The sequence below is a fragment of the Scatophagus argus genome, chromosome 5 (genome assembly GCF_020382885.2).
Source record: "Scatophagus argus isolate fScaArg1 chromosome 5, fScaArg1.pri, whole genome shotgun sequence".
Taxonomy (NCBI): domain Eukaryota; kingdom Metazoa; phylum Chordata; class Actinopteri; family Scatophagidae; genus Scatophagus; species Scatophagus argus.
In genome coordinates this window covers 3,542,635-3,570,627 of record NC_058497.1, presented here as the reverse complement: position 1 = coordinate 3,570,627, position 27,993 = coordinate 3,542,635, and the positions used below count along the sequence as shown (strand labels likewise).

General features: G+C 40.8%; 1 protein-coding gene across 2 annotated transcripts; it reads right to left on the bottom strand.

Moving 5' to 3' along the window:
* Nucleotides 1–7: 7 nt before the first annotated feature.
* Nucleotides 8–27,993, bottom strand: LOC124058817 (alpha-2-macroglobulin-like protein 1). Of its 2 annotated transcripts, none has more exons than XM_046388369.1 (36): nucleotides 27,813–27,993; nucleotides 25,704–25,884; nucleotides 24,305–24,461; nucleotides 22,584–22,636; nucleotides 21,791–21,811; nucleotides 21,078–21,246; nucleotides 20,881–20,965; nucleotides 20,008–20,128; nucleotides 19,786–19,900; nucleotides 19,590–19,699; nucleotides 18,692–18,847; nucleotides 18,162–18,398; nucleotides 17,727–17,790; nucleotides 16,893–17,038; nucleotides 16,588–16,737; nucleotides 16,080–16,340; nucleotides 15,762–15,852; nucleotides 15,529–15,658; nucleotides 13,934–14,159; nucleotides 13,614–13,740; nucleotides 10,587–10,708; nucleotides 9,807–9,858; nucleotides 9,156–9,239; nucleotides 8,793–8,969; nucleotides 8,000–8,081; nucleotides 6,151–6,307; nucleotides 4,783–4,857; nucleotides 4,407–4,572; nucleotides 4,041–4,237; nucleotides 3,732–3,947; nucleotides 2,440–2,558; nucleotides 1,814–1,904; nucleotides 1,608–1,676; nucleotides 1,270–1,375; nucleotides 1,096–1,137; nucleotides 8–217 (listed from the first exon to the last, which is right to left on the bottom strand). In XM_046388369.1, the coding sequence occupies exons 1-36, from the start codon at nucleotides 27,893–27,895 to the stop codon at nucleotides 195–197; spliced, it is 4,461 nt and encodes a 1,486-aa protein (XP_046244325.1). In that variant the 5' UTR covers nucleotides 27,896–27,993; the 3' UTR covers nucleotides 8–194. The 2 variants fall into 2 exon arrangements, with proteins under 2 accessions (XP_046244325.1, XP_046244324.1); XM_046388368.1 differs by lacking the exon at nucleotides 15,529–15,658 and adding an exon at nucleotides 15,334–15,475.

Here is a 27,993-nt window from a genome sequence, read left to right as displayed (position 1 = left end):
AGTGGGATTCAATTGCATTGAAACAGAACTAAAATGGTTTCAAAGAAGTAAAAAAAATAAAATTAAAAAAAAAACAAAAAAAAGGGACAGTTTAAGAAAAAAAAATGAACATCTAGGTTTCTTTTTCTGATACAGTGATTCTTCCAACTGAAACAAGTCCCGTCAGGGCTTTCTTCAGCATTTCCGCTTGGACTTTACAGCTCGTTGACGGTGTCGCCTGGAAAGGAAACATTTAATTATTTACCTGGACATCTACCGTTTACAGAGACATCATGGTCACTAATTAAATTCTTTATCATACAACCATTAGCTTGCAAGGATCAATAACACTCCATGCTCAAATAAATGGAATAAACTGGACCAAGTGCTGCAATGACAACATCTTAGTCTGTTCTGACGAGAAGACTGGATTACAATTAAACTAGTGAGCAGAACCTCCTGTGGTACTTTGAAATCAATCATTTGACTCACACATTGTTTATACACTGAAATAAGAACCGTATATAGCATGAATCCATTGCCATTAAAAATCCACCACTTTTACACTATTTAATAATTGGTTTTCATGACAGCATTTCAATAATCTAAGATAATCCTCATCATTTTGTAACACAAAATGCAGTCCTTATAATGTGCACAACACTGAATGACATGCATTACTTCAGTGGCAGAAGGACAAAAAAAACAGAATTAAATGCATTTTTTTTTTCTTTTGATCACTCCCATATGTTGGAATGTATTTAGTCTCTGTTGGTGGTAGAAACTGTAGATTCATTTCCTTTAGTGATTTATTAATCAATGCATGAAAGGTCAGCTTTCTCGAGTATACTTGGAGGACACACACAGATATATTCTGTAGTTTGCTGTGGTTTAGTGACCACACAGGAACCAAAAACTGGAGTCATGCGGACATCCATACAGAGCCTACACATACTAATGACGAGATTTACCCTGACCCCCAACACACTCACAGACATGGAGAGTATCATGTCAGCTTAATGAAACCCTGTAATAGTGATAACTGGAGGTGTCACTATGTACCCAATGTACCAAATCTAGAAGAAGAAGACAAACTGCCAACATGGAGTTACTTACTCTCTGCACAGGGGGACATGTAGTCAGTGACTGCCTCATCACCTGAAAGCATGACCAAACACCAATCAGATATACACAGGCAGTGAGATGACTGTCACTATAAAGTCACTGTCATTTAGTTACAGTAAAGAAAAGTGATCATCACACAAATCAAGATAACAGTGAAGCTCTTACTTGTCTGGTAGTAATCATAGACTTTGACCACAGCTGGTTTCAGGTTCCTGACAGGCACATCCTCCTCTACTGTCACGCTGTAGATTTTTGTCTCATCCTTCTTCAGCTGAAACCGCAACGCACACGTTTACTCACATACAGGAAGACTTTTCTGTTCAGGTATACTGTTGTTGTTGACGGATATTCACACTACATTACATTCCTGACACACTGAGAATATACATGTGTGTACTCGTGAAAACATTAACCGGTCACTGGTTGATAGGAACATTATTTCACAATCACCACACACACACACACACACACACACACACAGTCTCTGTGTCACTGCTTCCTACCCCATCCAAGTAGATGTTGATGAATCCTTCCTCCACGTCCACACGCTTCACTGAGCGGTCATTCTTCAGCTACAAAAGCACACAGTGAGTATACTCAAATATTAAAATACACTATAAAGGCATTAGCTGCAATCGTACAGGCTGGCAGGATTAACACAAACAGCATGTGAAAGTGCTTCTCATGTTTCAACTGTTGAAGAACTGACCAGCTGCAGTGAGCTCTTATCCAGAATGTATCCAGACAGCAGCTTGATGTTGATGATGACCATGTTTGTTTCCTCTCTCCTGCCCTGGTACCTGCACACACACACACACACACAGTCAAACACCACACGATAACTCATTCTGCGGCTTCACCTCATTCGATGTGGTTTTCAGCTGCTCTCACTGTGGATTTGTCTTAACAATTCAAGGTGCAGGTGGACACTGTTCAGGTTTACAAAACATTTTTAAAAAGTTTGTGATGAGTTGGTGCAGCTGTAACATTAACAAAAGTCAATATGCTGGCTGGTTTGTGTGAAGGTCAAAGTGATTATTTATGTCCAGCAGGTTTCGTTTTTTCCTCATTATTAAACACCTAACTATGACCACTAGACTGTTAAAGCAGCTACTTTTTGTTCTGTTATATTATTTATGTGTGTATATATATATATATATATATATGTGTGTTATGTTACACTCTTTGCTGATGCAACTTGTATCGGATAAGTTTCCTTATCCAGTGAAAGTCTCCACTGAAGTCCAGAAAATGCTATCAATAACACAACTTATTTAAGTTAAGTTAAAATACCTGACCAATCATCACACATACACCCTCCCTCCTCAAGAGTACCTGACATGCACAAAGAGAATGAGCTGAGGCCTGCTGATGTTGCACTTGGTCATTGTGCTGGTAGAGATGTTGAAGGCAGAGAAGTCAGGGGGAGGGGGAACGTTGTAATGCATGGAGATCTGTGGAGAGACACAGCATCGCAGATCAGCTCTACTGCTATCACACAACCAACACGTGAGCGTGAAGGGACTCGCATTAACAATCACTACCGGCACAGCTTCATGTAGTTCACTGGATAGAATAAGAAAAGTACCAAAGCAGGGTCCTCGTTCTTAAAGCCTCGTTCTTAGACCTCAACAAATTTTACATTTTAAGACTCGATGTCAAATTGTTACAGACGCTAAGATCTGTAACTAATTAACGTAATCGAACCGTAACGCAAAACTTCAATTAATGGCAGAGTCTCTCATTGTTTGGCAGACAATTAATAAAACAAACAGACCATATTGGACCTTTTCTGGTAGACTACTGTGCGACAATATTCACACATCATCTGCAAATTTAACACCTGCAGTCAAAAAAAAAAAACCAAAAAAAAAACCAAAAAAAAACCAAACAAACAAAAAAAAAAAAAAGGCCTTTACTTTCCTGATTTCTTTTAAGGAGCTGTGAGTTTGGGTCAATTAAAGGGCCACTGAGCTGAAACACGTACAGTCATTGTTTTGCACGAAAATTTGAATTCACACCCCTAATAAAATACTGTAAATTTAAATATTAGTTGATTTACTAATAAATATTCAGTGAAGCACTTTTGCTTGCTAAAGTAATGAGTAAAAAATGAGTCTGAGTAAAGATAAAAAAAAAAAGGTGGACCAATAAACTTTGAATAATCTAATCAAGGAAATTGGTGGCAATAAATGTGCATAACCATACATTTTTAAGTTAAATTCATAAACATTTTTTATTTGTTTAATTAACCGCCATGAATATACACAAGACTAAAGTTAAATTTCTAAAAAGTTTAATATATATGAAACGCTGCCAAAAAATCTATTTCTGTTATTTACTGCTCTGAAATTTCTTCTTGCAGGTTTGTCAAGATACAAATAAATCTAATATCACTTGATATTATCGGCCTGCTCTGTTATTGGTTAGGCTCCAAATTACAGAACCTGTAATAAGATGTTGTTAGTAAAGTATGGTAGTATTTAATTTATTTAGTGTTTTTAACTGGTGTGATACAGCTTTCAGTTTTATTATTCCCAGTCATTTTTCTTTGCCTCCACATTTATTTGCTCTTCTTCATGTGTTCTTGTGTTCTGGACTCTGGCTCATCCTGTGGTTGCTCGTACCTGTGCCAGCACACAGCTCTGTCCCTGGGCTCCGACTGTGTACTCTCCGGGGACCTCGCTCAGCTTCTCCTCTTGGTACAGCAGCCTGTTGCTCTGATCCACCGTGAACTCTTTGTTCAGGCCCCCTAACGATGTCACGGTCACTGTAGTGCTGCCCTCCGCGCTGTAGGTGGCAGCGCCGTACTTAGCCAGAGCCTGGAGGGCCACCACGGTGTCCTGAGGAGCACGGAGGTTAATGTACCATTGAAAGCAGTAAGTGGGCTTCACAAAACGCCGTGTGTGCGTGTGTGTGTGTGTGTGTGGATCTACCTGTGTGGAAGAGAATCCTCCGTACGGGTTCTGCTGCTGAGCGAGCCAGCGGACAATGCCAGAGGAGTAATCCAGACCAAACTCTGGCATGGCCGGTCCGGACAGGAGAGCTAGCAGCACATACGAGGTCATCTCCACCTCCAGAGAGTCTAGGCCTTTCCCAGAAGCCCCTGCTCTGTCCCAGTGACGGGTCCCTCCTGCCAGTCAAAACAGCGGAGTCATCCATTGGGAGGTCAGCACTGACTAATAGGCAGTTAAATGAAGGAGTGTGTGTAGGCTGACAGATCTCCACGCTGTTAAGTCTAACATTTCAAAATTAGAAAAAAAACAAACAAACAAAAAACGTTGATGGTTTCACTGTCTTACCCTGTGTGTTGGACTTTTGGTGCAGGTATGTGATGAGTTTGCTCCTTATCTCCTCATCTCCAGCCAGAGTGAAGGTGTAGGACAGCAGGGCAGTGGTGTACAGGTTGTCCAGCTGCCCGCCCACTGCTTCCTTGAGACAGCTCAGGCAGTTCTGAACCATTGGGTCCTGTCACAGCAAAATGCAAACACAAGCATGAGACTATGTGCAAGAGGATGAGCAGAAATGAAACAATTAATAAACTACTTTCTGTGCAGACTTCCATAGAGGACTGCTTTAAGATTTAGGTGGCGTTTTTTTGGTTCTTCTAAACAAACACGGCTTCATTTGGAGTCCAAGATAAACACGAAAGTCTGCAGAGAGCGACATCGGACTCACCGTGACATTGGTGTCCAGCTCCAGCAGGGCGGCGGTGATGTAGGCAGTCAGGGACACGTCGTCACTCACTCCGCCCTGTTGGAAAGAGGAGCACAGCCGGAGCCATCAGAAAACACATCGCTAGACTCCATGCTTTCGTGGTCAGTCAGCGACACAGAACTGGAAAATCTACATTGTTACACTCAGGAAGGACACAACATACTGTATGTATATGACATTCAACTTTTAATGCTGTTTGTTATATTGTGCTTATTTTCCCTGATTTTTTTTTTTTGTTTGCTTTACCTTTTATCCACATCATTTATCAAAATAGTCTATAACTCTTACATCATATATTAAACTCCAACTCTTTTACTGTCCTCCTCTCATCAGACATTTTTCATAATAATTCGAGGGACTTAATGTCTTCATTGTTGAGCCCAGTTGTGAGACAAGACAACAGAGAAGTTGCACTGCAGTTCCAGTCTGACACCTCACACTCCTAGGCCACCCATCAACAGACTTTGATTATGTGTGACACTGTACTGTGGTGAAGCTCTGGCATCCTCCAACAATGTGTGAAACTCGGTAGTGTCAGCACACATCGCCTTTCCTCAGTGAGTCCTCAGTGACAACATTGTTTCACTTACTGCTGACTGGAAGCACCTTGGCCATTAAACACTTGATCAAACCGACCTGAACAAGACTGTGCTTGTTCGGCTTGTTCCTGATCTATTAAAACAAACACAAGAATAAAAACCTGTCTATTGTTGTCCAATACACAATTTAAGGTGCTCGAAATCTTGTATGCTGTTAAAGAGCCAATATTGTCGGCAAAGGCCTGCTTGTCATTTTTAAAGCTTGTGTGTAAGACGAGTAAAAGCTTTGCCTGAGCGGATAAAATTCACATCTTTACCCTCTGATGGCCATGACCTGTAATGTGAAATTGTCACTAATTTAAAAACCAGAATTGTCACCAGTCAAGTTACAGTTTCCATTCATGTCTGTCCTCCTGCCATGACTGTTGCACATTTAAAGTATTCAACCAGTACTTCACACAGTTGTCATGGCTTTATAGTATTCATCAAGAAGATGCTGCAGTTTGAGAGGGTCTGGCTAGCAACAGTTTGTTAGGGACATTTCTTATTCTGCTCTGTGTGTGTGTGTGTGTGTGTGTGTGTGTGTGTGTGTGTGTGTGTGTGTGTGTGTGCCTGCAGCCCTGGGGCAATATCTCTGCTCTCTGCACACACTCACAGCCTTCAGAAACTCCTCACAATGAGCTCATTCTGGGATTTTGTCTCATAGCAAAAATTTACCCAAGCAGAGCTCCAAACAGCCAACAGCAGATGATGTGAAACCAGACACTGTCCTTAAAACCGATGTCATTACCTTCATGCCATTGTGGAAGAGTTTCCCCACAGATCTGATGCAGCCGTCAGGCCGCTGGAGTTTGGACAGCCACGTCTTGGCATCTTCAATGTGTTTGGGAAGCACAAAGATGTACGGTCTCGCCCCGCCGAAGGACTTCATCACAAAAGAGGTCAGCCTGCAAGGTCACACGCACGCACATACAGGAAACGCCCACACATACACAAGGTTTTTTTACAAAACAAAATCCATCCAAAAAGCCATGTGTGTGCCTGTGTTGGTAACCCCAAAGTGAACCCAACTTCAGGGCAATTACATAACAGCCTCCTGTCTCACAGTAACACTGAGCACATGGTCTGAGCTGCACACACACGCACACAACAAAACAATGGTACTCCTCTGAGCTGCACAAAAGGCAGTGGAATAAAGAGAGCTGAACCCGAGAGCGAGGCAGAAGAGGTCTTCCACATTCCCATATATCTGGATAATACAGCAGTATGGTAGACTTATAGTTTTGCTCTATAATCAGTATGGATGCACTCAACCCTGCTGAATACGTTTTCATATTTTGAAAAAGGTGTACAAAAATACTTAAAACGGGATCGATTAATTTTTTGGCCACTTGGGGGCAGCAGAACAAGCTGTAACACAACAATGGCAAGTTCAACATTTATTTCTGGCCACCTGACAAAACCCAGTACAATATTCACTTTCCTTACAGCTCTCATCCAGCTCCTGAGGGAAACATCTCCCCCTTTAACTGCTAAATGTTCCACTGTGTTCACCAACTAGTTGCCAACTTTTGCCTGTCTGGTGCTTTGATGAAAGCCGAACGGTGAGGCCAACCAAAACAGTTGCTGGCTATGAACCTAAGACACTAAAATTGTCCATAGCACTGAGGGGAACCCAAGGACGAGCGATTATTTCTGTGGGTTTGACACTATAAGTCACACCTTTCAGAAAACCAGAAGTTCGGTTAGCATTTTTTTCTTTTTCTTTTTTCGTTTTTTTAGATGCCTGAAAAAGAACTTAAGAGATTTGCATGTTATATGTCAGTAAATAAGAATTTAGAAGATTTTATGTGTCTTTTAACTGGCTAAATAGGACTATATAGTTTTTTTTGAATACTTTGAATACAAATCAATATACTATACAAGCTCACACTTCAGAGAAAGTCCTTGTTATATTTTAAGTGATTTGGACAATTCCATCCAATCTCCTGTTGGAATTTTAATTTAACTGAACACTTGAGAGCCCTAGTTTCTCCTCACCACAAACACACACCCACACACACACTCACCAACTGCCAAACTGCCCAGCACCCTTTCAAACAGCAAAGGGTTTGTTAAATCCCCTGAGGCTCTGTGCTTTAAGCCCATTAAATGCAAATATTAATATTTTCTGGCAGGTTCCTCCCCACAAAGTAAATTATTAGGATGCTTGCTGGTGCCAAACACCTCCCACCGTGTCGGCATGTTTTATTCTCTCATCAAATGAAGTGTGAGATTTGAGCTGAAAATGGTTAGTTTTACAGCAAAGCTTTTTAAATGTTCCACTGATGCAACAGCAGCATATTATGAGTTATACAATCATGAACATATACTATTATTCATATTAGTTTAGTTCTGATGTTTTCAAAATTGCACAGCATCAAGTTTCAGTGATAAGTAAAAGTGCTCCAACATTACCAAATAAATTACAAAATAGGGAAGACGAGCTCAAATGTTACTGGCTTTGTTGATTGATTTCACTTGTTACTTACTTGTAACTACTTTCTACATGTTCACTGAAAATGTGAAAACTGTTATTATCCAATGTTTGTATCCTAAGTAGAAATGACTCATGATGTTACTGAGGCAAGTGTACTGACCAGGTGTTTCCAGACTCATCGCTCTTCCCAAAGGCACTGTAGGAGCCGTCATCATGCTTGTAGGTAAGCTCCCTCTGATATCCTACAAAACACACACACACACAACGATCGTCTTTATACAATACCGGCCCTTCAGAGACAGAAAACAGCCCTGGCTTCTAAAACAATGCAAGGGGCTAGGTTGGCAAGGGACCGTTTCAGATACCAGTGAGAAGATGCACAGCCACAAAGGTACAACCCTGGGAAAGCTGGTTCAAATAACAGATACAAGAGAATGAAGGCTCATCAGATGTCAAAACACTGAATACTAGTTAATAATACAACGATGGAAAGTTATCACTGTGACCATCACTTTATCCTTCATTAAAATGACTGTAGGGTAGACAATGGAAATATGGCATTCATGGTAGTTACATCCACTTCCATGTATTTGATCGGCTGGATTCAGCCATGTTCCTTTCTGTCGCCAACTTGCTCATTCACTTAAATAGGACATTCATTATTTCTTCAATTCTACACCGGTGTAACCCAGTTTTAGCCGGACACCTGATAACAGAGCACCGACAACACTTGCCATACAAAGGTATTACTTTCTGGAGGCTTTTGCTTCGGTTAAAATGAATTCAGGTCAGTTTGTCCAGCCTGTTTGGGCTGGTGCGAGTTGTTAATGGAATCCTGGGGCAGACCAAACGACCAGACCGACATGGCATGAAATAGCGAGCGAAAGACACAGACACTTCCTCCACCTCCACACTCACTGTCGATCACAGAGGGGAATCACAGAAGCACTCACCGCTCTCCAGGAAGCGCGTTGCCTTGTCCTGAATCTCCTTGGTCAGCTGACCTGTGCTTTTCAGGTAGTTAAGGATGAAGATGTTGGGAGCAAACAGCACCATGTTCTGCTCCCCACAGCCATACGGCATAGCCAGCAGCTTGTCCAGGTTCTTCATGGCCCGGCCCATCAGGTCGCCTACAGAAACAGCAGAAAGATGAGACATTAAAAAAAAAACAAAAAAAAAAAACATGCTGCCAAGATCTTCACAGGTTTGGTTAAAAAAACAAACAAACAAACAAACAAACAATTGGATGCAAATGCTATGGACTTAATAGCTAAGGTAAAAAAAAAAAAATATGACAAAGTCTTCAAGAGTCTCACCTAGTACAGAGACAGAGGCCCTGGCTGATCCAGCAACAAACATCTCAGGCATCAGAAGAGAGATTTTCTTCTCCACAGGCCCCTCTGACAACACAGAGTAGAAAAGACACATGATACATGAAGGAGAGAGCCTAAAGGAACAGTCTGACATTTTGGGAAACGGCTAGCTTGGCACAGGACTATACCCTTTAGACCACACGTTTCACTTTGTCTCTTGCATAACACATATAATATAACACAAATATGACACTGTTTCCCCCAGTGTCAAGTCTTTATGCTGAGATAAGCTAAGCTAACAGCCTCTTGGCTTTATTATAGGAATCAATTACATATGAATCTATTAACACTATAAGTTACTTTTTTCCCTATGAATGGACTAAAATTCATTGTCTCTGCATATTCTTGTAGTGACCAAAGCTTATTCTACCATGGAGGATAATTAGGACAACCATCCATTCCAAACTTATCTTCAATCTGACAAACACAATATCTGGCCAAAAGAAATCAATCATGGCGGACAAGCATGAGAATTTTAACCCGTGACCCTGACTCAGGTATTGACAGTGAAAGATGACTGCGTTCAGACTGGCTGTTCACTCTGAAGCTTTCAGACAACTTACACTAATACACAGGTCATCAGTGAAGGCTCACCTGCAGGACATAGAAGAGCGTTATGACTGACCATCTGTGGTGTTCCTTCAGCCTTGTGGAGAGACAGACAAAATCACATTAGCAAATGCCTGGGAAGCTGTGGCCTGAGATAAGCTCCACCTCTCCTCTCTCCAAACTAGAGGTTGGAGAAGTGGCTTGTAGGTTGCAGGTTTGATCCCCCCCCAGAGCGACAGGGAAAAACAAAATTGGGTAGGGGTGGAGAGATTAATCAACACCCCCCCATTAGCAACAGCTGACATGCCCAGGAGCAAGGCACCTAACACATCTCGCATAACACAGAAGTTACGCTGACGATTGTTCATTTGGTGTGACTGTTCTTCACATTTTGCTACCTTGTGCAAATGTAACAGATTCTTTTTGAATGTTCTTCTGTCATTAGGCGGGCAATTTTACTAATAACATGGAATAGTTTGATTTAGTTATATTAAGCTTTATTTTTTAATAGAATGTAATGTCTACAAAATGACTTGAATAAAACAAAAGAACAGAGCTGCTTAAGAGGGGTAATACATAGTTCCATGCACAATAAGTGTGCATTTACTGTGTGCTAAAGGATACTACCCCACTTTCTCACAGAAAAATAAAAGTATACATAAAAGCACAGATACCTGGCTGTGCGTTCAAACAGTAAACTTGCTTTCCAACTCACAAGTTGATCAATACTGAATAACTGCTAGTTGCAGCGCTGCTAACCGGCGTTTTAATTCCGTTTATCACACGCCAGTCCTGTGTCATGTTTTGTGTTTCAGGGTCACTGACCTCCACCAGCAGGGTGCGGATCACTGTGTCGACTCGGCCCATGTCGGGGACGGCAGCCACCTCATTGCCACATAGTACATCAGTCTTCAGGGCCTCTGCTCTGACCTTCAGATTCACCTGACCTGTGTGCACACGTACAGTGTTATTCTGCAAGCAGGGCTCAATTGATTGCCGCTCCCTGTCACACTGTCACATTTTGTGTACGGAGGCAAAACAGCTTTTCTGTCTGCTTTTCAATCCCACTCATTATCCTTCCTGTTTCTCCATCCCTCTTCTCTGTTTTCCCTCCTCCCCATTTCCTATCTTATTCGTAGTCATTAATCCCCATTTGTCACCTTATTAGACTGCCTCTCCCCCATACTGCTTTCTCTCTCACCCCGCTCTCCCCCTCCCTTCCTTCACAGCCCACAATCCTTCACACAGAGGACAAGTACAGATCACCCCCCGAGGGAGAGGTTTCTGAGTGTTTCGTCAGAGATGCTACCTGACTTGTTAGTACAAGTGATTGTCAGCATTCCTCTGAGGGGGAGTTAGAGAAGCGCAATTTGACATTCATCAGAGCCTCGTCTCCATCCCTGCTGATGGAGGCTGATAGAAATCCTCTGCTTTCAGGCCAGGCAGCATTACAAAAGCAGCCCCCTTTCTTTGCTTCCAGCAGTGCAGACGCAACAGCTGTCAGTGCCCTTAATACAGATTAATTAGCATGTTCTGTCTCATCTTTGTCACTGAAAGTCTAAGTTTGGTATTGAATGAAACAAACATCATCTGTATTTAATTATAAAGATGTGAAGATTGCATTATATCATTAGTGACACCGATAACAGTCAACTACAAATTGTCTTTGGGTAATGAGGATGCAAGGAGGTGATGACACTGAGACAGTATTCAATTTTTTATGAATAGTGAAGAATATTTTTGTACTGAAGCTAATAGGTGATATTTTACATAGATGTTAACTTCAAATGTTTTATTTTATTTATTTATAATTCAGGATTAATTTTTTAGTTAGCCTTTCTCTTTGAATAGTTTGTCTCAGGTTGAAAAACCTGCCAAAAAACAAGCCATTCTCAACCAGCAGGCTTGCAAAGGCAATGACACCATCAGAGGGTCAGAACAAAATTAATTTAATTTTGAAAAACTAATTTACAAAGTTAGTTACTCTTATATCTAAATGTGCTCAAGGTTTCACACACACACACACACACACACACATATATAAAAAGTCAAATTAAAATACAGAATTTCACCACACCAATCACCCATGTGTTGCCAATGTTGGGTAGCCAAGTGTCCCTCAGATGCAGTGACACATCATGGATACAGAAGTTTTTGAACCAAAAAACAAAGTGTTGTGGGAGACAACCCTGCAGCAGTAAGAGCTCTAAAGCATGTGGTGAGGAAATATGATCCTGAATACATTAGATTTGGATTCTTAATGTCAGGTTGTGGTACTAAGCTGAAAGCACACTGTGTTAAATGCGGTGGAAACCTGTCACAGAACACTTTATTTTTCCCTTGCTTTGTCATGTTATGTGTTGTTTTCTCATTTATTTTGGCAGATGGTCCTGGGAAATTCTTTAACAAACAGAAGTGTGCCTTTAGTTCTGAAGCATTGAGAAAAACTAACTAATGTTTTCACCCATTCACTACAAAGCATGAGTACATCAAAACACAGCACATTGTTGGATATGATTTTTGTATGTGTTTCATACACATTCACAAATTTAATATACAATACACCAGATACATACCTGGATTCATTTCTTCGTATCAGCCCTCAACAATTGGCTTCTATCGTTTCCTCCTCTAAATCCACAGCCTGTCTCTTAGATCCTATTCCTACTAGGTTACTTTAAGAAGTGTTCCCTTTACTTGGCACCTCCTTACTAGACATTATGAATTTGTTCCTGACATCAGGCTCAGTCCCACAGACTTTTAAAGTTGCTGTAATCAAACCCCTGCTAAAAAAGCCCACTCTTGATTTTAGCAAACTATAGGCCTATCTCCAACCTGGTCCAAAACATCTTAGACAATCTTTAGCTAATGATATAGCCTTTCATAATGGACGAGCTCCTGCCTCTAGCACCATTGTAAAGAACCTGGGCGTTAGATTTGATCAGGACTTGTCTTTCAACACGCACATAAAACAAATCTCGAGGACTGCGTACTTCCACCGTCGTAACATTGCAAAAATCAGGCATGTCCTTTCCTTAGATGCTGCTGAGAAGCTCATTCATGCTTTTGTTACCTCCAGGCTGGATTACTGTAACTCTCTTTTGTCATGATGCCCTAAAAAGTCCCTCAGGACGCCGCAGCTTATTCAGAACTCCGCAGCTCGTGTTCTGACTAAGAGGCGTGACCACATTTCGGAGCTCTTGTGCTCCAGAATCTCCTTCCCCGCCCTCCTGGTACCGCTGCTGGATCCTGAGCCCTCTATGGCCCTGCCTATTGCACTGATAGTGCTGCTGGATCCAGAACCCTCTCCAAGGCCCTGCCTGGATCCTGCTGCTCCTGCTCTGCACTGTTCTCTCTATCCTCCCTGTCTCTCCTCTCTCCCTCTCCTTTCTCTCTCCATCTTCCTGTCTGTCCTCTCCTCCTCCCCCCCTTCTCTCTCCATCTCCCTGTCCTGTCCCTGTTTTTATGTGTTGTTTACACACATGTTAAGTATCTTGAGATAACTTTGTTATGAATTGGCACTTTAAATAAAATTGAATTGACATTTGCTTCCATTTGCTTCATCACAGTATGAAAATCAGTGCATCACACTGCAATCTGACACAGCTTGAGCAGTTTCGCAAAGAAAAATGGAGTGAAACCGTGTGTGTGTGCTAGCCCAACTGAGACCTATCCACACAGACTCAGAGCAGTGATACATGTTTTAGTTAATTGACATCACTTTGTAGGAATCTGTTAAATTAAAAAGCAAAATTAAACTGACCATTCCATTTATAAAAACAATAAAAAGGAAAACATTAAAGGGGTTGGATACCTTTTAAACCTTTAGTTATCTATGCTATCTAGACATACCTAGGGCTGTTGGAGTGACAATCCATGAGAAGGTCGTGCTCTCCTCCCCACACAGGCACACACTGTACTGGCAGCCATCACAGTTTCTGAAGGTGTACTGGTCTGAATCCGCCAGTGTTACCTGCACCTGCAGACAAAACAAAGATAAAACACTCTCTGAGTGAACAGAATATAACAAAACATGCATACTTTACATATCTATGTACTCCCCCCCCCCCAAAATTTAAAATTGATTTATTTCTGTTACATATTATTTCATCTCAACAAGCCAACATAGAAATCAGAATACAATTCAGTAAATTCCATACTTAAAATTTTACCATAATGCATTTGGAGACATAGTTGAAGACAGTGGCTTTGAGTGTGAACACCTCCCCTCGGATGACAGAGTAGGGCAAGGTGAGACTGACAAAGAACGGCTGGAAGGCAGTCAGTCCCGTGTTGGGCGACACGCCAAAGCCCACCGAGGAGACACAGAAAGCTCCAGCTGCCCACTTTGTGATGGTGTCAGGGACTGTCTTCTCTACATTCACTGACCCACTGTCTCTGTACAAGCATAGTAGACATAGTCAAAATTGTCAAAGTTGTTTAGAAATTCAAAATCACAAATGTTAACCTCACTGTGATGCTAGTGGAAAAAAAACAGAAATTACCAAAGTCATTAGAATGTTTCATCTAACCTCAGGAATCACTGACTTTGTATGAAAATGGACAACATGATAGCTGCCCAAAAGTGAAGCCAGAACATCTTGACCGCCCCTGCTGCCCTGCTGGCTGACTGCAGTACAGGTCATAAACCCCTCCTCCATGTTAGAAGATGGAGACACAGGCCAAATTAAAAACTCAAAGCACATGTCAAATGGCTCCTGTTATTTTAGGTAGTTCTTATCATGCTGTTGTATGTTCAAGTTTTAATTTTTCTCCTGAGTTTGGTTTTAATTAGTTATTTGATACTATAAAAAGGGGTGAAGCACGATGATTGACAGCCGAGTCCGGCTTGCCACTGAGTCAGGTGGGAATATGGGACTAGACATCACAGCTCCACGACCCAATCACTCCTGCACAACTACTGACTCTGGCTCCAAACTGCATAAGATGGCAGCGTTTGTATCTGGGACATTGTGGCTTCACTTCTGTGCAGTAGGGGGGAAGTTGAGACTTGTCATTCATCTTCATGTTCTGAACAAACAGCCTACATAAAGGTTTTGCTTTGAACTTATACTAATGTCAGCAGGCAAACTGAAATATCTCTGTCGTTGACTGGAATGCTATGAAATTTTGCACAAAGTGTTGCACAGTCCAACATTGCCACCCTTACATCCAGGCCTCTCAGAATGACAAAAAACACAGCTCATGACAAATGTGGTAGCAGTGAAATGATTAGCTGATCCATCTCCACCAAATGATAAACTGACATTTAAAACAACTTCAGACTATGCTTTCTTACATGGTCACAAAATTTTCTGCTTAAATAAGAACAGTTTTGGCTATTGCACATAAAGGTTTTTGCATATAAGGAAAATGTGTAATGTTACAAAATAAATCTATATCAATGGGTGTTGGATTGTCATGATAATTAGAAAAAGTAACTAAATTAATTAATTTTAACAAAATGAAAAATGAAATAATAGTAATAATAATAGTTAATGGTAATTTCAAAATAAAACATGTATCAAAAGGAAACAACATTCCAGCTCACAGATACTCATATTATCATTACCCCACAGTAACCAGGTCCCAAATCCAGGTCTCAGGGAAGAATGCCCTGACGGTCTCCTTCGTCTCCTCTTTACCTCTCAGCACACCACCTGAACTCTGTGGCATCATGTTGAAGGCCATGGGAACTGGAGAGTCCAATACATCTACAAACACATGGATAAAAAATAAAATAATCCAATTACACAACTAAACTTACCCAACTGAAACCAGCTCCCAGATCCAGGTCTCAGGGAAGTATGTTCTAATAGTTTCCTTGGTCACTTCAGCTTCTTCAGCAGCGACAGGCCCAGCAGACTTTTTGAATGCTATTTGCCGAGGTGACCCTACTACATAAAGTTTACAGTATAGAGGTGTTTTCTTGTTCTCGAGTCTATATTGATGTACAGGGGAGTCAAAAAAACAATATCAGTGGCAAACAATAAAACATACCAGAACCATAGTACAGAAAGTCCACGTGCGTTTCAAAGCAGTTATAAGGTTTTTTCACATCAGAGTTAGTCAGAATCTTGATTCCTATTTCCTAGAACAGGAGAAAGAGAGGGAGGATAAAACCAACAGCAAAAGCTTGTGAAATCACATACTGTAAAATCATTTGGTCATCTGACATATGCACAGAATTAAAAAAGAAAATAACTATACACAACTGTTTTACGCGACAATTTCCTATATGATAGCATATCGATTAGTAGATACATCATCTCCTGTAGCCTATTCTTTAATAGCCAATCAAAATGACCAGTTTTATACTTTAAAAATGCTGTAGACATCATTCTTCTGATCAGGTGGTCCAAAGAAGACTGAGCGCTTCGCTCGACCAGCTGCGTCCACCTCCAGCTCCATCTCTAGTTCTGGTTCAGGTTTGGGTTTGGGTTCAGGTTCAGGTTCAGGTTCAGGTTCAGGTTCGATCTCAGGCTCTGGCACTGGCAAGGGGAAGCAGGGATATGGCTCAAAGTCTTCAACCTCATAGGTGTATCCTGTCAGCTTCTGCAAAGGCAGCTGGCTGTACACCTGCACAAAAAAAGGAAAAAACACACATGTAGATGGATCTGGGTAAGTCACCAATATAGGCAGCAGATACGGGCAGTATAATCCTGCCAATAATGTGCCAAAAAACGTGCAACAGTTAGCAACATAAATTGGTACTATTTACACTGTTCTCAGCTATGAAGCAAGGCTATTGTGCTTTTTACACTAAGGTTAGTAAAAGTACAGTTGCTAAATTGGGCCAGACTAGGACTGACGGTCAGGGTCATACATAGTCGACAGTGAGCTCTTGCTCTGAACGCAGCAGAAGGACGCTCTGGTCGATGGCTCTGACAGAGCACAGGGAGCCTGGGTGAGCCTCGAGACTGAGTGTAGTCTTCTCTGCTGGAAGCTCCTGGAGGGAGGAGAACTTCAGAGAAACCTGCACAGAAGACACCAAGGAGGGTAGTCATCAGTACGAGAGCTGATGTCAGAAGTACTAGAATTGAAAAATCTAAAATGTGATTACATATCAGAAAGAGTCAAATCATGTAGCATTATGTTATAAAAAGTCCGAAAGGGTGAGTGGGTCTATACCTTATTATTGAGACAGAGCTGAATAGGGAAGTCCTGACTATCAGCCACAGTCTCTCCACTGGGCATCACAGTGTAGACTACCACTTGAGCAAATGGTGCCAGGTTTGTAACCTGATGGAGTGATATGGATAGCTCTCCTTTGTTGACTGAGGCAGAAATACAGAAAGACAACAAATCATGACATACAACTCTTATTAAATCTCCAAAATATAGAAAACAGGCATTTTGGCCAACAACAAATCAGACAGGTTTTAGATTTAAATGGGCAAAGCTCATGGTTTGGACTGGAGAAAATGTAGCTATAAAGCTTTGCCTGAAGCTGACTTGGAAAGCTGACTTGGAAGCTGACTTTTTGCCTCTCTCTTTTTTGATACACAGTGTAGAGGCAAACAAACAAAGCTGATGAACAGGGACAGTGAATAAAAAGAGTAGTGGGACACCAAAACAATGAGCTGATGGATGCTGAATTCCAGAGAGCTAAAGGAACTGCAGAGTTCAGACAGAGTAGTATGACTAGTCATGTGATCCAGCTTCTCCACACATTACACACATATACAGATGTTATTATGCAAGCAGGAGTACATTGTTTAGTTTTTAAATGGAGGAACTGATGGTATATTTTTGAATGTGGGACTGACAACAAAGCTATAATAACTGTGATCACGGTACATTTGCAGTTTGTTGATGTGTGTTTGAAGTATTTTTGAAGACAGTGAAGATCTACGGTAGACTGAAATAAGACTAGGACTAATAAGACTAGGCTTTGTCTACACACACACACACACACACAATCATTATCAACAGACTTATCCTTTAAGCAACATTTGTTTTTACCAGATCCTGCTTTAACAGCCACTGGGACACGACCATGCTGCACAATTCCACCTCTGGACAGCACCTACAAAAAAAAAAAAAAAAAAACATAATAAAGACAGGGGAATTTAATGAATTTTGCATACAGTAGGGTGAACAATTCAGAAATCCATACACTCAGTGTACACTGTACACTCCACCTCCACTGAAAACCCTTGGAGGGCTTTTCTCAACATTTAACTAAGTGATATAATACAAGCAAGATGTGCAATCTAACTGACATTAACGGATGTCACCAACACAAGTTCCAGCTACTGATAAGTCTGCTCTAAAACTTAAAATAATGAGTACTGCACTATTGCCTCATTACAGTTGTGGTGACATGTTGATGGTGTATAGGAACAGCAGTGTGTGAAAATACTGAAAGTAGCTCCAAGCCTCTTGCATGAACCTTACCAGATAAAAGAAGTCGAGACCTTCCTGCCCCTTCTTTAGCTCCTCCCCCTGGATGATGTACTGAGCACGCACAAGCGCATCTTTGCCACAAGAGATCTTTCCATTGACCTGCATGAGCTTCACAAAGCTACTGCTCTTGGAGTAAAATGCAGCGACGTGATGGTAGGCTGACCTGTACTCTGGTCTACGGAGGTTGGCCACATATGGCTCATGCTCCTCCTTCTTCCTGGACCTCGCCTATGGACACAAGAGTCACAGGTCAAAGATCAAATAAATTCTACTTATCAACTTCAAATTCTTAACTATGAACAAACATTAAACCAATTTTAAAGTAAATTAATTGATTTAATAAGAAGTTATGTTTGTGTCATTCACTTCCAACATGATCAATACCATGGAAAGTTTCTTTAATTAGATATTGACTGTATATAAATAGTGAACTGGTTATTAACAGTAAGGCCTTGAACTGAATAGATTCCTTTAAAAAAAAAGAAAAAAAAAAAAAAGAAAGAAAGAAAGAAGGGACCAACGTTTAGATTCACAGTGTCCGTCCAGTGGGTGGTGTCCAGAGAAAATGAAGCCATGCCTTTCATGTCTGTAGTAAGCGTTAAGTTTTGCGATTCTCCAGCAAACAGGTACACTGCCTCGTTAGTGACAGGTTTGTTGTCAGGACCGACCACTTTGACCTGCAAACAAACCAGTAGTAGTAGACTGTGAGAACAGTCATACCAAATTGATGAACAAAACAGATGTCTCGGCAACAAAACTGAAACAATTAATACTCAGGCGCATAGAAAGTGCTGTCACATGACAGGATAATCTAGGGGCTGGGCCTAATGGGAATGTCATTAGTTTTGTATGTATGTAAGGATAAACCATATTAGCGATGATGCAAAGTCACCAAAGTTAGTTCAATCGAGCCTGAACATGTCTGTGTTGAATTCTTAAATTAAATTTTTTTCATAAAATTTGAGTTGAGACACTCAAAACCAAAAATGTGAATCAGAAGAAAAGCCAGGAGATCACAAAATCAGGTATTTGGATACATCATCTGAAAAGCACAAAAAATGTTGTTTTACTCCATCCAGTAGAAGGTGAGCTATCTCACTGGACAAACAAGAACTCTGATGATGCTGGTGGCACTTAAATTCAGGAAATTACTAAAATCGTGAGGAGTCACATATATCTGCACTAAATACCAAGGCAATTCATCCAATAATCAATATTCTATTGAAAACCAAAGATGCCAAAAGTCAGAAAAAGTCAGTCATCATAATGTCTATACAAAACGTTATATAATCCTTCAATATTTGTTGAGACTTTTCAGTCTGCAACAAATAACAGACCAGTCACTAGCATGGATGAAAAACAGGCCCCTTCGGACAGTGCTGACAGCAAGCTGCCAAAGTCTTTAACGAGACTGATTACCTTTCCTTCAAACGGGATGCCAGGCTTGTACGCTGTAGGTACATCCTCGAAGGTGACGGTTCTGATGTGACTGCTGAAGCTAGTCTGTCCATTGCCTTTGAGAATGACCCCTAGATTGTAGTGAACATACAGATCACAGCTCATCAGGAAGCGCTCATGCCTTAATGAACAGCGTCAGGCATTCAAATCAACTTACCTGTGCCAAACTCCTCCATCTCAGCACTCACATCAAAGCTGTCATCGTACATGTTCTTGTTGAGGGCAAACTCTGTCACATTCACAACTTGTGCTGCACAACCACTTTTATCAGTCTAGAAGACAAAGTCAATTTCAAACAAAATATATATACATATAATTAGTGCAAGAAGTGCTACAACAGGAACTCAGATTGTTTTTAAAAAAAATCTGGAACAATCACCGTCAGTTCATATGTCTTGCAGAGGTCATTTCCTTGGACCCTTGAATACCAGTAAAACCGGATAGCGTTTCTACAAAACACAGCCTTCACTGAACCAATAACTGGCTTCCCATAGGTGTATCTGGAGGAAAAAGAAAAAAAATAAATAAAATAACAAGGATACAAAGATTGTTTCAGAAATTGATCCCAATTTTAAATTGACATGTAGAAGAAGGTGTCCAGTAGAGATTTACCATTTCAGGTTAAAATGTTGCCATAAGCAGAGAGTTTAGTATCGACTGAGAAAGCAACAAACGGCTACAATGTCCCTTATGTCTGATGTGGGTGATGCTAACTGGCTAATTCTTATAATCAGACTTACTGCCATGTATTTTTGCTGAAAAATGAGTATCTATGTGCATCCTCTATGTGTTATTTTGACTTTTGTGCGTTTTTGCTTTTGTACTAACCACAACAGTGCAATTTAAATTGTATCTATATCTTTGTGGGCAGCAAGACAAGTGCACATTAGACACATTAGCAAGGTCCAGGTTTTTTACCAGGTACAGCCCAAAAGCACAACAGGCTTACCAAATGTTGTAAAGTGACAGTTTACATCACTATCAGTTTATACCTAATGCTATGTGTGCCCTCAGATGCCAATGAAACACTTCCATTAAAAACTCTGAGACTGGAGAAAGTTTCCTAAAATGTTTTTTTTACTCTTAGCAAAAAAATATGCAGTTTCTACAGTTTATATTTACTCATACAGAAAGTGAGAAGAATTCAATTTTAGTTTGACTTTAATAAATTACTACTTATGTTAAGCAACTGAATCGGTCCGTCTTGTGTCAATGTCATTGTTAAACTTTCTTATTTATGTTGTGTACTCACTTTCCACAAATCTTCATTGTTGCCTCTTGGTCCAGGATGGTAATCACTTCTGGTAGGTGAACCTTTACTTCATATTTTGGCAAAACTAAAGCAACAGATTAAAAGAAATTCTTACCGCTGAAATATTACAGGATCAAACACATCATTATTTTGGTGAGACATTCTTATATTTTTGTTAGCATGGAACTGCAGCAGACCGTATTCTTTGATGTCAAAGCTGTGAGATATATGCTCTCCTTTGTCTGTGGAGGCCCTGATCACGTAGTGTCCTTGTACTGCCTCAGGAATCATGGGGTGGGAAAGATCAAGGATGCCGCTAACAACAGTCTTGTCCAACCACTGGGCAATGCGATTTGAATTGGGATCCTGCATAAAGACAAGAGACCCATTCACTGAAGGTTGAGTTCAGAGCAAAGGGCTGCTACAGGTGACTAGTATTAACCACTGCATTTTAAAGAGGAATGTTTCCCAATACACAAGCACAAAAGAGCAGCTTTGTGTTTTATTCCCTGAAATAAGTCAACGTAAATCCTGCTCCACTTCATCTAGGGATGAAGGGTTAGGCTAAGAATATCAGTGTAGGATGGGATCGATACATTTTCTCCCAGGACCCTGAGCTTCACGTCAATGATGGATGGTTTAATTTCCCTCTATTAACAATTTGAGTATTTGTACATCAAACCCTCTCTTTTATCTCCCTGTAAATCTTCTTGACTCATTTTCTTGTCAGCTCTGTAAGGATACATGAATGTTGCATGTTATTTAGGATGGCTCGCTAACCCTTCTCATGTAAAACAACCATACTAGCAAAGCAGAGGTTATGTTTTGGAGGTATACATTTATCAAAATCTTTTGTTACATTTCCATAGCAACATGCTACTACTACGACTGCTACTTCATTCAATCTTACCTGGAGCTCCACCACTTTGTACTGAAAAAGAAAAAAATATATATATAAAAGTTGATTAGTTGCACACAGAATTTGCACAATACACACAATGAACAACTAGAACACATCTGTCATTTTTTTTTCCTCTCTGCTTCTTGAGAGCAGAAATGTGTTTTTACACAATTAAACTTTTCACCGTGACAGACCCACAATTTTCTAGACAAACTTGGTCAGTTTGTATTAAAATGACGTATATGACATATAGGATAATATTTGTAGCTACACATGAAACCATTTAAAGAAGCAGCGACATAGTATGAGATACTGTCATATAGTGTGGGTAAAAAAAACAACAACACAGTTTTACTGTTTCCTGTGAGACTGTCTGAAACAGAGCTGAAGGGATTTGCTACTTTCTAGCAAGCTGCCCTCATCATCAGATACATCTGAATGAATTTCACGTTCACTGCATGCAATCGTGCTTTTAGCCTCTCTACACAAACGGAAAAGGCCTTGAGCCGGTATTGATTCAGATGTTTGGGTCAAATGCAGTGTGTGCCAAATGAACTCTGACAGCATGTTTATCACACTACTCCACACAGCGCTTCACACCCACGCTGTCTTCAAAATCAACAAACAGCCCTCCTTTCGCCTCCCACTCTCCTGAACCAAAATAGACCTCGCTCTTCACATTCACTGACTGCTTGGGAGAAATCACACCAGTTTACAAAGTTCACTGGTTGGAATTATCACACACATCACACATTATCACAGAATTTTCCAGGGCAAAAATAAATAAATAAATAAAATTTACCACTCGATTTACAGGGATGAAATTGGTATCCATAGAGACGATTCGGAACTTGACTAGAAAAGAAAGGACAAAAATCGGAATCAGTCTAAATATAACACACAGACAGCAATACATAACATGAGTAAGCCAAACAGAAAATACAACAGATGAACTGAATATTCCATTGTGTGACAGCAGGTGGGATGAACATGTTGTCCACCCATTTTCTTGGACTCCTGTTTGGCCATTGTTCTGTCTATGGCTAGCCCATTGGATCTGTATGGCTGTTCCAACTGCCTGACCACGTATCAACCTTGTGTTACCCCGTTAAAAACTGTTAGAGATTCTCAAGTCCTGATTCAGAATCATGCTCCAGGGTTTTGCAGGACCCTCCTTGCCTGGTAAACATCTGTTCATAACACAGAGTTTTCACTGAAACCCCTCAAGCACAATCCAAAATGACCCTGATGACATCATATTTTCTCAGATGTGACAAAGTTCATCTAGACACAGGGTGACATTGATTGTACAATTGCTTGTGCAGGCTGAGCAGTAGGGTTAGGCCTGAATCTGAATACAGTATTCACAATATTCTGATGCTGACTAGCTTGTCTATGCCTTCATGACTTTGTGAACTGCATGTGTGTGTCTGTTTGAACTTGGCTGGTGTCCATGCACAATGGACAGGATAAATGGGGTGCTTTTGCTGAATTCATACAAAATTAAGTAATGCAGCACTGCCCAACAGGATTGTTTTTGTGTTTTAAAACATAACCAAGATGAAACAATCAAAAAAGTAACCCTTTTCTTGATTCACTGCTTTGTAGCCCACTCAACCACTGCTTCTGTCCGTCTGTCTGTCTGTCTGTCAGTCTGTTTGTCTCCATCGCTGAACTGGAGGGTAACACTTCCCATGTTTACACTGCCAGCAAACTTTTATGTGTGGGATGAAGCATGGGAGGGCATCAGTGAAAATTACGATTGGATGATTGACTAAGACTTTGAAATATTAATGAGGAATGTTTATATATTTAAAAACAAAACATAATTTGATTAATTGATCACCTAATCTGAGTCTTAATGTTTACATTTTCCTCACTCAGTGTTCAGGGAGAAGTAGGTTAGATGTGTGGTTCTTAAGCAATTGGGCTGCTCAGGCACTGCACTACTACCTATAATTTTAGAGGTGCTCCATCAGTTTTACAAATGAAGACGAAGACTCACAAGGAGTAACCCTAATGAAATCAGTCCACATACTACTGGCATCACACAACTAACTGCCCAAACCATCATATCAACTGTTTGTAGTAACTAAAGCAAAATTATACAAATTTGTCAATAACATATTGATCATTAAAATAAAATAAGAGTTCAAATCTGACTTTTAATAAATGCAGCAGCTTTTTTTTTAATTTTTTTGTTTTTTAAAATCATGATTTGAAGGCTGTCTTTCTTTCTGTTTCATGCACACACTTCTCCCAAGAACTCTTAAGGAACCAGCAGCCTTCTTTGTACCTAATAGAGACAGAATTCCTAAAGTTGGCAAGTAGTGGCTCAGCATTATGCAGATACTGTAATGTAGTGCAAAACTTTGCAAGTGCAGCTGAATTGATAAGCAGTGTAGAGAGAGTAATGTGGGCAGTAAAAGCAATGCAACTGCAGCAGCAATTCTACCATCCAGCAAGAAGCTCCAATACTGCAGGTGCACTCTAAGTGGACATGGTCAGAGCAATAAGACTTACCAGTCTGTCCTGGTTTGTAGATAGGTTTGTCAGTCTGGATGATATGGATAAAAACAGGAGGCGCAATGAGGATTTTGGCCTTCTTGCTCAATGAGGCGCTCTCACCCTGAAGAGTGACATTAATAGCTGCCACAGTTCTGGCATGCACTATCGGCACCTGCAATACCAGAAAACACAGAGAGCATATTTGAATCTTCAGGAGTAGAGAAAAGAATTAAAACTTTGTGTTGTACAAAGCCATGATAGAGAGCCAGTTCAAAAGTTTTCTAGATCCTGCATTTTCTTTTTGTGTGGTTTGATTAATCGCATTTTCATCATTGTGATACGATCGTGCAAGATAAACACATTACAAAATTAATTTAAAAAAATGATTTTATTGACGCACAGCATGGTATCTGGTGAGTAAAATGAGAACATCTGACCCATCAGCTGGAGCCCTAGATACATAGAATATACAGTTACAGTCAATCAGATGAAGGCCCCACTAGCCATCAGCTACCTGACAATTCCTTTGTGCCAGTTTGGTGGCAACTGAACTAGCAAGATAGCTGAGGAAGGAGACAAGAGCTAATATGGGCATTTGTTTAGTCATATCATCATCGCAGATTTTTCCCATATGGTGCAGAGCTGTTTCTTAGTATGTGTTCGGAGTGCAACATCTGTCAGTTATAATAGTTTAGAATAACTACTTGGAAGCTGTGCTGAAACTGAGCAACAACAGACCTCTTCCTCTTCACAAGGTTAATGATGAAATGCCATCGTACTGCAGAGCATATGTTTTCACTTCCTAATGGAGTTGCTATTATGTAAGAGGGACTGGAACCACTTCCAAAAGTTGTGAGGGGTGTTTTTTGTGTGTTTGTGAGTCTGAGGGTCAAGGGTCAGGGACTGTTTTCCAGAGGAATGCAGGTACATAACTAGCCTCTGGCGGAAAGCTGCCTTTGCTTAGCTTCAGATAGAAAAATTCCAGACTAGGCCTTTGGCTGGACCGAGCACTGGGGAGCAAAGTGAAACTAAGTGCTATTGTCACAGAGCTGATTGGGGTTGGCGGGTCGTTACACATCAATATGGAGCAGAGCCCGTAAGTTGCATAACAGTGAGCAGTGGTGTGACAGAAAACAGAGCAGTAATCTACAGAGAACCACTGGCGACGATAGCCTCCGTCATGGCGCCGGCTGGATAATTAGGCATACAGGGATGTCAGTATGTGTGCCATTAGGGCTGGTGAACAAGGTAAGTATACTGTGCCTGGAAACCTTGTGGATGTATTTATTCACTACAAACATTACAACTTAAGTTCTGTTCTAATGGACAAGCAAATATGAAAAACAAATTAGTCTTAGGTTATGTCTACAGCTCTGCAAACGGCCAAACTGTGTGTGCATATGTTGAGTCAGACCTGGAAGTTCAAGCAGCGGTAAAAGTCCTGTTTCACAGCCTCCTCCAGGATGATGCTGCTGCCAGAGGCCATCTCGAGGGTAACGGTCAGAGAGACGGGTTCTGTAGGACCGTGGATCTGGGCACACAGGGTCGCCTGTTCCCCTCCTTTTACCTGGGAGCTCACGGTCACTGCGAAAATACTGCACACAGAAAAAGGATATTACTGAGCTGGAATAGGATATGATGTGCTGCACATTTGGACAAAACATGAAGAGAAAATTATGCAAGAGCAACAATAAAAGCTGCCCAATGGATCGATTTTATATGCAGAGATTTTTATTTATGATTTACCATTACAATACATTACAATTACATCATTCTTAATCGTTTTGTAAGTGCGATAATGTTTCTACATCAATTATTGCAATCCTGGATTTATTTTACATGCTGACACTGAGCAACTGAAATCAATTTGTTGTTAAGAGTCAGGTCTGGGACACTTGTTTGAAAATTACAACAGGAAAGTGGCTATAATCAGTATTTTTACAATACTGTAATAATGGCTCAAATGTGCAATGTCAAAGGTTCTCCTCAGCTCCTCAGAGTGTTTTGGGATCATTTAGCTTTGCTTTACGTTTCTACAACTACTGAAAGTACTGCTCGGGTCCAGTGTCACTGCACTTATCACAGGACTGTCAAAGCCAGTGGTTAACATTAGCTGGGGACCTGATTATTTTCTCATTAGCTGGTGGGGACCAAAACAGAGCCACAAGGAAAATAATATTAGACTTACTTCCACCAAACGATTGTTAATGTTGCTGCCTGTCTGTCAGATGTGTAAATCAGAAAATGTATGCTAACATAATTCGCTATATCAACTCAAAAGGTGATAATATGTCAATGTGGTGTTTACAACTTGTTTCTGCTCGGCTCAAAGGGGACAAAAATTCTCTTCCTACAGGTGTAACTGTGCAAAAAAAAAAAAACAGTGGAGACCAAGTGGATACTTAAAGTACAGTTTGATGATAATACTTATGTACATTTACGTAAACTAGAAATTTACAATTGTTTTCTTTACAATATTATGAACGAAATGTTCATTGGAAAATATAATGATTATAGAATGAACACTCGATCAGCATTACAGTTGGTTTTCTACAAGCCTTGCGTTCACTCTGTAATTCGCAAATGACTGGAGATCACAGTTGCCAGCCTGGCACCGTTCTATCTGCTTTCATATCTCCATTATAGAACAAATGACAGAATAATGGAAAGTGATCCAGTTGCTTCTGTGACAGCAGCATTAACAATAACACCACTTGAAAATGCTGTGTGTGTGTGTGTGGGGGGGGGGGTGTTTTTACATTGTGAGGTCAGTAATTTCACTTAAATCAAAGATTTGAGTACTCTGCTGAACTGCTGTTTGAGGATAGCACACAGAGGTCTGCTGTTGCCAATGAGAAACAAAGGACAAATTTAATTGAGTTTTGGGTGGTGCTCCTGAGAATATTGATGCTGTTTCAGCCAGGGAGGAAGCTGCATGATGATGGAAAGTCATTAGAGTCCAATACTAAACTATGAAAGGCATTCAAGTCATGATGACCACAGTGCAGATAACACACAGGAATGGAAAACAGAGTTCAGGACACATATCAATAGGCAGACACTGTGAGTTTTTGTCTTTTGTCTCAGCTGTGTGGCTTTGCAACCCAAGAATCATGAAGAGCAACAACCTGTCACCGCTTTAGAATAGCAGTCATCACTCATTGTTCCACTTAGTCCCAACAGATGATTCTAAGTGGGAGCAGATGGATGAACTTCGACGCACACATGTATGCAGTCAGCGGTGGGACTGGCTTACAGGTTGCATAACAGCGTCCTAAGGCCAACCACCGGACTGTCTGCCTCACTAAGAGGACGGTGCTGCATTTTGGTCCTTGGTGACACCAATCACGCTACAATACGACATGATTTTCAACCATTTGATAACTTCATCCCGTGCAACTGCTTCTCGTGTAAACACTGGCGCGTGCACGCGGGGTCTACGCGGCGTGAGATACAAACCAAACTTTTGCAGACAACATGAGGTGCGTGCGAAAGCTCGTCTAAAGAAACTTATTGCACTTACGTATCATTGAGGTGGGCCGATGTCGCAGTTTGTAGGAACGTTGATGCGATGAGGACAGCAAACATTTGGACAACAGGTGCCATGTCTGCAGAGAAGAGTCGGTGCTTTGCAAGCAGCAGGACAACTCGGAGGAGGACGCACTTCCAGCCTGCCACCCCCACTGCGGGCAGAGACACAAAGT

Bases quoted from the DNA above. Each gene is read 5' to 3' on its own strand.
- LOC124058817 (XM_046388368.1), bottom strand. From the start codon at position 27,895: ATGGCACCTGTTGTCCAAATGTTTGCTGTCCTCATCGCATCAACGTTC. The intron at 2,559-3,731 runs GTACGAGCAACC...GTCTCTCCACAG, and splicing joins AGAGCTGTGTGCTGGCACAG to ATCTCCATGCATTACAACGT. The intron at 1,138-1,269 runs GTAAGAGCTTCA...TCATGCTTTCAG, and splicing joins CTATGATTACTACCAGACAA to GTGATGAGGCAGTCACTGAC.